This window comes from Falco biarmicus, chromosome 8, assembly GCF_023638135.1.
Source record: "Falco biarmicus isolate bFalBia1 chromosome 8, bFalBia1.pri, whole genome shotgun sequence".
Lineage (NCBI taxonomy): Eukaryota > Metazoa > Chordata > Aves > Falconiformes > Falconidae > Falco > Falco biarmicus.
In genome coordinates this window covers 27776262-27787650 of record NC_079295.1, presented here as the reverse complement: position 1 = coordinate 27787650, position 11389 = coordinate 27776262, and the positions used below count along the sequence as shown (strand labels likewise).

Sequence of the window (11389 nt, the reverse complement as noted above, 5' to 3'; positions counted from 1 at the left end):
TTGCAGGGTTATGCTCTGCCTGTTCTCTCTCTGTTTCCCCCATATGTGACACTGGGATCTGATTTAGCTTTAGGCAGTTAAAAGTGTGACAAGAACAAGAAAAAAAAGGTGTCTCATTCATTCCATTCTCTCTCTGCTGCGTAGCCAGCTGGAGTCTGCTGGCTTGCAAAGGAAGAAAGAGCAATGGCAGAGGATCTCAACAGAGTCCACAGGGCTGAGCAACTTTGCCTAGCAAACCCACTGAGCAGTGAGGGGGCCTGGAATCTGGAAAACGGTTTGACTTTTTTCTTAAGAGAAGCTGGGACAAAACCCTGGACCAGACCTCTCCACAGCCCTGTGGTTTTCTTTCAAACTGATGTGCTTGCGAGCACCTGAGTGCACATGGCGCGCTCACGTCTGTGCGTGTGCACTCCCAGTATTGTGCTGTGCGTTGAGTCGCACTTCGTTCTTGCTGCTTGCCTTGTTTTTCTTGGGCTGACAAGCTCCTGACTAACGGCAGTCACTGCTGCTTAATCAGGAAGCAATTTAAGGATAACCTTTTCTAATTAACCAGCAGAGAGAAGAATGAATACATTGTGAAGCCAGCTGGCTTCGGTGTCCCCAGCCAAAGGGTCTGTCAGGTGGGAGAAAATGGCATCTGGAGACAGGGATGGCGGCTCCAGACTTGCTACTGGGTAGGGTAGTGAAAGTCAGAGATGGGAGGGGGTTACGGTGCTCCCCAGGGCCTCTTCTCTGCTTTCTCCCCAGGTATCGCTCTGGGCATGCACATAGGGATTACAGCTATCCAGAAAGGGTGGCTTATCGTGTATAATCAAGCCCCACATATAATCAAAACCCTGGGAGATCCTTTTATTCAGAACTCTGATGCAATTACAATTAATTATCTTATTATGAAGGTGTTCACAGAATCGTGGAACAGCGCAGGTTGGAAGGGACCTTGAAAGATCATCTGGTTCAGTCTTTTGTGGGAAAGGGACCCTAGATGAGATTACCTAGCACTCTGTCCAATAGCACCTTGAAAACTAGTGATGGGGACCCCACAATTTCCCTGGGGAGGTTGTTCCAGTGATTGTTCTCAATGTAAAAAATTTCTTTTTTACATCAAGATGAAACCTCTTCCAGTGCAACTTGTTGAACAGCATGGGGCCCAGCATCAACCCCTGAGGGACCCCACTTATGACAAGCTGCCAGCCTGAATAAAACGCACTGATCATGGCCTTCTGCATGTGGCCTGTGAACCAATTTCCTACCCATCCCACAGACCACTCTCTATCTGGCCAGTTCATGCAGGAGGAGGCTGTGGGAAACAGGGTTGAACACTTCGCTGAAGTTCAGGTAAACAACATCCACTGTTCTCTCCATGTTCATGGAATATGTTATTTTTTTGTAGAAGGTGACCAGGTTAGTCTGGCATGATTTGCCTTTGGTGAATATATGCTGGCTTTTCCCAATCACCTGCTTAATTTGGTTTAATTCCTAGGAAGACTCATTCTACTAGTACTTTCCCAGGGACTGAAGTGACACTAATGGGCCTGTAGTTTCTTCCTTGGCCCTCTTTTGATCCCTGCTTGTAGATAGCTCTGATGTTTGCCCTCTTCTACTTGCCAGGGTCATCCCCTCATCTCCACCACTGTTCAAAGATTACAGACAGCAGCCTTGCACCAATGTCAGCCACTGCTCTCAGCAATCTGGTGCACATTCCCTCCTCGCTAACGGCAACAGTTTTCATCCTTTCTAATGTACTACCTCCACTTTTTATTCCCCACTCATCGTCACCCATTTCAAAGCCATGCACATCAGCATGCCAGGCCCCACAGACCAGGGGCTGCTGGTGAGGGAGCTCTGCCCCTGCCATGCAGCACTATGTGCCGTCTAGGACAAAGCCTCAGCCCGTGGCCGACAGCAGGGTCCTTGCACTAAGTATTTGGGCCCGGCATGAACCCTGGCAAGACGGTGGCGGCGGCAGCTCGTAACCCGCCGACTCCTACAGCGAGACCGCGCAGTTCTCAGAGCCCCTAAGATGGCGCTGCCGTGAGGGGAAGACTAATTTCCCAGCGTGCCGAGCGCCCCGCGCGCCGTTTTGTGTTTCCCGTCATGCAGCGCACCGCTGGCCATTTGGTGCCGCCGGGCGGTGCCGCGGGATGTGCTGGGAGCTGTAGTCCGCGCGGCGGCGGCCTCTGCCAGCTGGTGGGTGTGCGGGCCTGCGGCGGGGAGCGGCTGGGCCGGGGCTGAGCCCGGCGCCGGGGCTCAGAGCCGGCCCAGGGCGGACTGTGGTGGGGTCCTCGGGGGGCGAGGAGGGACTGAGGCCTGCGGCCCTTGAGCCCCAGCGGCGTGCGGTAGTGCTGGGACCCTGTGGGGTGGTGGGTGGGCTTTTAGGACGGCGGGGGACCCCCAGCCTGCGGCGCGGGAGGGAGCTCAGTGGAGTTTGGGACGGGGAGCCTGGTGCCTGGGAGAGGAGTGGCGCGGGGAACGAGCCTCCATTTTTTACAGGATGTTGAGGAGCGTGGGTCTGTGAGCGCTGGACCAGGCGGGCAGCCCCCGGGGCATGTGGTAGGGGAGTAGGTGGCGTAAGGCCAGCTCCTGGGAGGTGTGGGGAGGTGGGTCCTCGCTTTTATCGGAAGGCCCTTGACTTGCGAGTGGACCTTTCTCAAGGCAGGAGCTGATTTTGCCCTTTGGGGTTTCACTATGCATCTGCTACATGCTGTGAGATGCCCGAGAACTGGAAGGTGATTAGGAAAGATGGGGTGTCATCCCATCATTGCTGCTAGGTACCAGAAATACGAAATGTGTCCATGCAAGACTATGCAGAGATGTATTGCTTTGCATGCATTTGCCTTTGCAGGGTTGGCTCTGCGGTGCAGGGTGTCCCTGTGCTTGGCTATTTTATCAGTTCTGTTTGGATTTGCAGAGCAGAGTGCTCAGAATGGTGGTGGAGTAGCGGTTTTCTCCTTTTTCTTTATGTTTTATCTATGTGGGACTGGCACTCAGTCCCAGCAGTGGTTGTCTGCTTGCTATTAATGGCTCAGTGCTGGTCTGACAGCTTTGCTGTACTACTAAGTTTTTGTGTAGAATCAGTTACAGTAATACTGAGTTATCAATGCAATAACTATTTTGGGGGCAACAGAGTTGAAACTTACTTCCTCTCTCTGTTGTGGTTTTTTTTTTTTTTTTAGGCTGCCCTCCCTTCCTGTAAAGAAGCAGGTACCTCTGTGATTCAGATTTATTGTTTGAATTGTTGAAGATGTCATCAGGCCTTACAGAGGAACAAAAGAGAAGAATTGAAGAAAACCGCCAGATTGCTTTGGCTAGGAGAGCAGAGAGGCTAGCAGCCCAGAGAGCTGGGCAGGTGGGGATTGCTGGACCTCAGGTGAAAGAACAGAGTCCAGGCAGTCAGGGGAACTTGAAGGAAGAAAACAATAATGTCAGGTTCATTGGCCAGCACCAACAGAATCCAAATAGTCCTGCGGACCAGAAGAGCTATCTTCAGAAAGTTTATAATCATTACACTGCAAACCAACAGATGGCTGGTTCACATGGAGAGCAGCAAAAGAATTGTTCAGAGGACTCAGAACAAGCAAGTGGCATTAAGCAGTTCCCTACAACAATCCCAAATTCTCTGAGTTATTCCCATAAACATTACATGGATGTTGGTGGCCAAGAACATGGACGACAAGCTTTAATTAATCTTGGTACATTCCAGCAGCCCAAATGCTATCCAGCTTTCAAAAACCCTATAGAACCATCTCATCCTAGATTAATTGATAATGAGCACCCTGACAGTAGTAAAGATTTACAAAGTCAGAACAAATCTACCATAAAATATGTTTCACCACCAAGCAGCACCACCCCGACTGATTCAGAAACACTGATGAACACAAGCAGACCAACGGAAAGAGAAGGGGGAGGTGGTGCCTCTCAGGCTAGTGGTAGGATGCAGAAGCTGACCAGCTCTGCTGGTGCAGGTGCTACCTTTCAAGCTACATTTTGCAAGAAAGCAAATAGTATTACAAAAGGAAAATGCGTGAAATATGGGGAAGACAGATTCCAGGTCGAAATAGGGTATAATGCTGAACTTATTGCTGTGTTTAAGAAGATACCAAGCAAAAGCTATGGTAAGAATTGATTGTTTGCTGTTATCTCTTTTTTACATTGGATCGAAGTTTCATTGTCTGCTGGAACTGTAGTTGCTATATGCTTTTAGCAGTGCAGCTATTAATGGGGGACTAAAGTAAAGACATCTGAAATTGGAAGCAAATTCCAGGCATAAATAGCCCAAGTTTTGATTTAGCCAAGAAGTCAGAAACACTGCTTTATGAACAGTGCTCTAAGAAGTTTAGTGATGGCAGCTGGTCAGTCTTTTGGGACTGCAGGAAGAGAAGTTACTCATAAATTGGTACAGGAAAATGGGTCACTTCAGCTGTAGTTCAGAGTTGATCAGCTGATTCTGTTAACTCTTGCTGAGAGCAGTGGAGTTTCCACCTTTTGGCTTGCTTCTGATCATTTCTCCTGCCTTTATTTGTTATAGTCTACGTTTGTTTCCCTGTCATGTGTTGCTGTTCCCTATGAACAGTTGCTGCATTCTTCTTGTCTTAGTATTGATGTGCCCTATGGCTTTTTTGGTGTCATGTAGCTGTAAACTTGGGTATACTGTTTTTTCAGATGTGTGTCATAAAGTTTGTATGACTAGATTGAATTCTGTTTTGCATCCTGTGAACATTGCACACGATCACTTTTTTTTTCTACCTCAAATGATGGTATGCTCTGCCCTATTTTAGATCCTGCTATGAAAAAATGGAATTTCAGCATGGAAGATTACAGCAGTTTCAGTAAGTAAATGGGCTGTTGAATGACAAAAAAGAATCCAGATCTTGACCCTCTTCTCCTGTCTTCCATAATTATTATTTAGCTTTGTTATTGTCTGGAGTAATAAAAGTAGTGCTACTTAAATGTAATGCCCATCTTTTAGGCACCTAGCTCATAACATTCTTCTGACACTCTGTGGTTGAATAGAAATAACTTAATTTTTCACGTACCGCTCTGAGGTTTTTCAGCAACCAACAAGCCTGGTAACGGGAGAAATACCTGCTGTGCAGTACTTCATATGAATTAGCACTGAGAACTGAGTGTGTTATGCCTAATTTCTAGGTCTGTTCATGTATTTTCTTTTTAAACAGCTCATCATTTTTTCTTCTTTGTTTCTTCTTCTTTATGTTTTCTCCTGTTAATTTTAGGGGTCAGAAAACGAAAAGGGGTAATTTTCTAGGGCTTTGAGTGAGACTGAAAAATGGATTTACCTTGTTTTGGCATAACAAGGATGGGTTTACCTCCCCCCCCCCCCCCCCCCCCCCCATCATTTTTTTCTGGAAAGATTTAGAGGTGAGAGAGGCAAACACTTCAGGTAAGATTTTCAAAAGCACATTGTATTGAAGTGAGCGATAAATCACTATTGATTTCAGTGGGAACAGAATTAGGCCTGTGTTGAGCACTTTGAAAAACCCACAGTTCAGTGCTGGTATTTTAGCTCCTCATGTGGGTTGCCACACATTTATAATTTAAATGCTGCTGGTTTGCTTGAAGTGTATGAAGTACAGATGAGAGCAGAGACTCTGCACCAAGGAGCTTGCAACAAATGAAAAAGATAGTTTTTAGAAATCATTTGTTTTTTTCCTTAAAGCTATCAAATAGATGAGTTCTTTGTGGAAAGCTTCTGTTGACGTGAAGACAATGTGATCAACATTGAGCGGCAATATTGGGGAAAAATACCATGAGAAAAGGGAAGTGACTTAAAAGGCCCTTGGTTTGAAGTCTTGTAAGTGTAAAAACAATGATTTTAAAACTTCCCACTGTTAATTTTGTTCTTATGAATAATGGTGTCCTGTATTATGTTTCTTTGTACTATAAATTAAACGTGCAGTCCAGCCTAGAACCAGATGCTGAAATGAGAGTAAAATACAAGGGTTTTTTTCCAATTTCTTTCAGTATTAATTGTAGAGGTAAGATCTAACTGCAAAGCTAAAACAGTATCACGTGAAATCTTCTGCTTGGTGCATTGTGAGAAAGTCTAAATTGGTGGTTTGTTAGTGCTCTACTTGAAAAATTATTTAATGCTCTTAAAGTTTTTCTTTGGAGTAGAAATCTCAAATCCTTGGGCTTATTCTGGAAGTCACTTACTGTTTTAAAATAAAGTTGGATGAAATCCAAGTGGTTTATATATTAGCTGGTAGGAAGAAAGTGTCTGAATTTCTTTCTTTCTCCCTCTTCTTCCCTTTTCAAATCTTAAATACTGAGCTTAAATTTTGTACGTTTTTGTTGCATATCAGTAAGCTGGACTATTTAAAAAGAAGCAGGGTGGATCATGATGTGCAGCTCAACGCTCAAAGGACAGAATTCACCTGGATCTACTCTAAACGGCTGCTGGATAGGGGAGGTTACCTCTCTACAAATACATAGAGGCAGAATGTGCTTAGTGGTCCCCTGCTCTTGAGTCTAATGGATTCTGGAGATGTTCATGAATCTGTGTTACTGTAGTACCTGAACTGGAGTCTTAGGGATGAGCTTAGCTACTTTGGTGCTGTAAAAACACAAGAGAAAATGGTTCTTATTCCTTAATCATCACAGTCAGCTATAATAATAAAAGCAACATAAAAGCAACATGTGGGTATAGATTAGCAGAGAGACCCAGGGAAAAGTGGAATGTTTGTTAGTGTGGATAGCTGTGGTCTCAGGCTAACAGCTGTAAAATGCTGTGTCTCTTCTCTCCTCATGTCCTGGCATCATTACAGAGGTAGTTGCTAGTGGTTAGTAAGATAGGAGCGCAGATGTCTTAACTGTAAGACACAGTAGAATAAAGGGTGATGGACTTAAATTGTAATAAAGGGGATTCAGGGGTCTGGACTAGCTTCCTTCCTGATAGCCTTCCTACAGTATTGTGAGTATACAGCATTCCTCAGAGATGAGATGGCGTATCAGACATTGACACGAGGCAGATATTTTTAGATCTTTTTCCTTTGCTGTTTGCAGAAGCACCTTCCCATCTTTTCAGGCACGTGCTATTGATCACCATGCCCCTGTTGCTGTGACTTTTTAAGTGAAAATGCTGTATGGTTGTGTACAATTTACTGCTGAATGTGGTTTTGCAGGTTGCTTGCCCTGGCCTAGTGAGCCATATTTTGGGATTGCTGATGAGAGGGAGCCTAATGCAGTGACAGCGCTGGACAAACACTTGTTCATCTACTGTCATGTTCCCTCTGTCCCTGCTGTATTCTCAGTGGAAAATCCCACCAACCTGCCCCTCCAGGCCATCACTCTCTCTATTCTTTGTCCCTGTGAGTGAAAGTAGGGTATCATCATTCCTTTTAAACTTGAAGATCCATCGAGTGTTTGTCATCCTCTTGTTCTTTCTCTTCCCAAAGCATCCTGTGCATCTTCAGTTTGTGTTCTTTGCTATTAACGCTTTCTCTGTATCTCTTGCTTTTCTCCTTAGTGGAAGCAGCAAGTCAACTTTCATCAGTAATTCTGGTGCCGCTGGAAGGAGAAAACGCAGTTGACTTGGCATCAAGCTCTCATTTCATTGGCAGTAGGGTTGATATGAAATCCCTCTTGAAGATGTGTAAGAACTGGAAGAAACCCTCAGCCCTTTTCAAGGGGAAGTGCATGCTGATCTCTCGCTTGCGGTTCGAGGTTGATATTGGGTATTCTGCTGAAGTGATTAGTGTGTTCAAACAGATGAATTCCAGGAATTATGGTGAGTCTCTGGTTGTTTCTGCTTTATTCTAATGACATTGTTGGGGCTGCTCTTGGAGTGCTATGGATACTTCAGAGGAGAGAGATAGTGAGACTACATCCCTCTGAGAGAGCATGAGAGGATGTACTTTGGTGAAGATTTTGAGAGCTCCTGTAGTTCTGTTACAGTGCTGTATCCGTGTCCTGCACTTTGCTTGGTGGCTGAACATGGCTTCTTCTGGGCCTGTTAGCCAAGGTGGTATTTCAGGACTCGGTATAATTATGTTTACTTTTGAGGTGGGATGTGCTGATAATTTGCCATCAGTACAGAGACCATGCATAAGTTCTTGCCTTTGTTGTCAAATGCAGCTAGGCATTCTTGTATTGCTCCTTCTTTACTGTGGTGTATGATTGCAACTGCCTGCACAGATTGAGTTTACCAGCAGCTTTACTGATGTTTTTGAGGGAAGTGGAGCTGTTTTTTATGTTGGCATTCAGATTTCAACGGTAAACATCAGTTTTTCCCACTTGTAAGGTGGGAAATGAGACACAGAGTGATGAGATGACCTGCACAGTATCACAGCACATCAGTGACAGCATGAGGAACAAATCCTGGAGCTCTTGTTCTTTGGGCAGAGCCCCACCTGGTTCATGTGTCTTCAGGTAACTCTGAATTGACTCTGCCTTTCCTGGAAGTTGTAGGCAAGTGCTACCTGGAGATAAACCTGCCAGGCAGTCATGTTACATTTTGGGTATTCATGAATTGGTGAATTTACTCTGTCCTGTCCTGAGAACATTCTCCGTAGGGTACAGAGGTAAAATCGAAAGTGATTGTCTTACTGACTGAAGTCAGAATTTGTTGGTTAACAAATACGAACCTTCACACACATTCTTCATCCCTTCTTGCAGTGAAGAGAAAGTAGTTGCCAAAATCCTTAGGCAGGTGGGTTCATTATAATGGTTCATTGACCTTGGCTTGCTCTGGTGATACCACTTCTAGACGTGTGCTCATACTTCGAAGACTTCTTCAAACTGTTTGCTTAACCTGAAAGCAAACAGAGAATTGATTGCTGAACAAGGTAAGAATTCTTTTAAAGCAGTTCAGAAATGCAGAGGATATTGATGGATAGTGATGTTCTTACAGAGAATTCAGTCTTTTAAAAAAGTCTTCCAGCAGTGTTTGTTGTAACTATTGCAGATATGAACACCAGAAAGTGGAATTTCCTGCTGGAGGACTATCCCAAACTAAGTGAGTATCGGTGTTTTTCTGGCTAGGGCTATTTTCTGCTGAATTAATTCTGACTTCATTTCTTGGGCTAAGCCTTTTCACTTTGGGGAGATAAGTTGCTAACAAACTATGAAGCAGGTGTCTTCCTGTTTTGTCAGATATTTACATTGCCCAGGCTCAAAACTCTGCAAATGTGTGTTATTCATGGCAGTCCTTTAGGGGCCCGTTGAAAAAGTCTTGTTTTGTCAGATTCTGCACTGAATTTCTGTGCTGTTTCTTAGAGCACATGGATGTATTTACTATCACAAGGTTATTGCTTGTAATGTACAGCAGCTCTACTTGAACTGAGGAGGTGCAGGAGAATGGATTCCTCTGTTCCCACTTGCCACATTTGAGGAGGTCAGCATGCTGGCTGCCAAGGCTTCCTGTCCTTACAGAAATTCTGTCTTACTGACTCTTTATCTGTGCTGTTCTTATCCTCAGTGGCAGCCTGCCTTGCTCCCTTTTGTGTGTATATCAATTTATAAACTGGCACAGCCACCCCTTGCTCAGAAAACAAACATATATCAGGCTGTTTTACTTCACATTCTCTTAAGTAGTGTGCATGGTGTTAAGCTATTTCATTTCACACCCAGAAAATTTCATTTTTCAGGTCAGAGTGCTTGGTTTTCAAGTGAACTGATGATTTCTGTAACAACCAGTTCCTCCACTAGCTGATTTTGTTCAGCGTCGTATTTTACTGCTGGTTAAAAAGCCTTTCGGTCAGCACACAACTGTTAACTTTTTAATTGATGTACAAGGCAGGTTAGAATTCAGGTTCCATAGCTGAGTTGATTTTGAGGCAAAGAAGATGATCTGTTTGTTTCTTTTGCAGAAGTGTGTAAATCTGCTCGAAGCAGAGGCGTTCTTCTTGGAGCAGAATTTCATACTCTACTAAAATACTTTGGTACTGGTTGATGAAAGCTTAAAAAAAAGCTTAGCAAAAAATCTTTTTAAGAGAGCATCATATTTTCTCTTCCAAGTGGACTCTAAGCACATAGTGTTGCTACAGTGTTCGCTGCTTGGTAGAAGCTGGCCTAGTAGACTTCTGCCTTTATGCACGTGTGTAATGCTGGTGAGTCACTGAACTGAAATGTAGAACTGTGGTTTGTGGTGTTTTGCTTTTTTTTTTAAAAAAAAATATGGATGACACTGCAGAATAATCCAGTCTCAGCAACATGCCCCTAGCACATCTGCTTCTTAGTTTTTTTTGTGTTAAGTTTGGAATGCTTTGAGATGAATAGCATTATGCAAGTCTTAAGTGTTACAATTATATTAATCATCACAGTTGGCCTGCAGTGTTTGCCTTGGTACTCAGGCAAGTGTATGTGGCTGTGGAATTTGATTGGGTAAGCTTCAAAAAGATAATAAGCAAGGTGCTCTGCACACATCCTTAGAAAGCGTTACTGAGTTTCAGAGCTCCCGAGTTGTTCAGAGTAGTTTTTGTACAACATGGGCTCATGTTTCTAGGGGATACCGAAGCACATCTAATAACTAAGTATCTGTATGCTCCTATGATGCATGTCTTAATAACAATAATAATGGTTGTAGGGCTGAAAGCCACATGGTGGAGCCTTGTAGGAATGCCACATCTTGAAAACAAGTGAGTGTGTCTTGGTGGAAACTATTATGAAACTCCAGGATTGGGATGTTAACGGGCCCTGATTTCAGTGAGAGCTGATGATCTCTCACAATTTGCAAAGAGAGCCTTTTGGATGTTGAAAGGGTCTGATCCTGTGTCACATGCTAGGCAGTCTGAACAAACACATCATATTCCAGACTGTCACTCTCTCAGCCATGCTGGCTGGCAGTTGTGTACATTGCATGAAGTATTCAGAATCCCACAGATTTGAGGAAAGCGGGGTGGGGGTGGGGTGGAATTTCTATAAATCTGCTTGCAGGGTGTAATTTGTGAGGGCATTTGAGGCTTCTAGCACGTGCCTTTCTGAGGAACAGCATTCGCTTTGTGCCTGTTCATTTACCTACGTCAAGATAAAAAAAAAAGAAAAGAATTTTTAAAAGCTGGTTGCCATTTCCAGCAGAGATAGCTGGGAACTGTTTGTAGAGGTTAATGTCTCTTTGCCTCGTTGCTCAGTCATCTTTATATAAAGGTCACTTCAGTAAAAAATGTCTGTTGGATGAATCATGCTGGTGGCAGATATATCTTAATCACTCTCCCAGCTCATGTACGGAACAATAGCAACAGAATTATCAGTGAGCAAATTGTAGCAATTATGCTAACACATAGCTCAGTCTGTGAGTGTAATAACAAGCTTGTGCTGTACTTCGGGTGGAAAGAGTTCCTGCTATTGAAGAAGAATAAATTAAACTGGAGAGTTTAAAAAGTTTGGTTGTTGCCCAACCACAAATGGAAATCTTTTCATATGTATATTTTTTGGA

At 44.1% G+C, this 11389-nt stretch overlaps 1 protein-coding gene across 2 annotated transcripts in view; it reads left to right on the top strand.

The window, feature by feature from the left end:
• Positions 1-2104: 2104 nt before the first annotated feature.
• The window catches only part of SMARCAL1 (SWI/SNF related, matrix associated, actin dependent regulator of chromatin, subfamily a like 1), a 40637-nt gene continuing 31352 nt past the window's right edge, over positions 2105-11389 (top strand). Inside the window, exons 1-5 of one of the 2 annotated variants that reach the window (XM_056349373.1) lie at positions 2105-2187; positions 3174-4112; positions 4776-4826; positions 7484-7744; positions 8921-8971. In XM_056349373.1, the coding sequence (XP_056205348.1) occupies positions 3242-4112; positions 4776-4826; positions 7484-7744; positions 8921-8971 (1234 nt within the window). In that variant the 5' untranslated portion in view covers positions 2105-2187; positions 3174-3241. Of the gene's footprint in view, positions 2188-2239; positions 2337-3173; positions 4113-4775; positions 4827-7483; positions 7745-8920; positions 8972-11389 lie in introns of those variants that run through there. The other variant, XM_056349372.1, reaches the window with a different exon arrangement.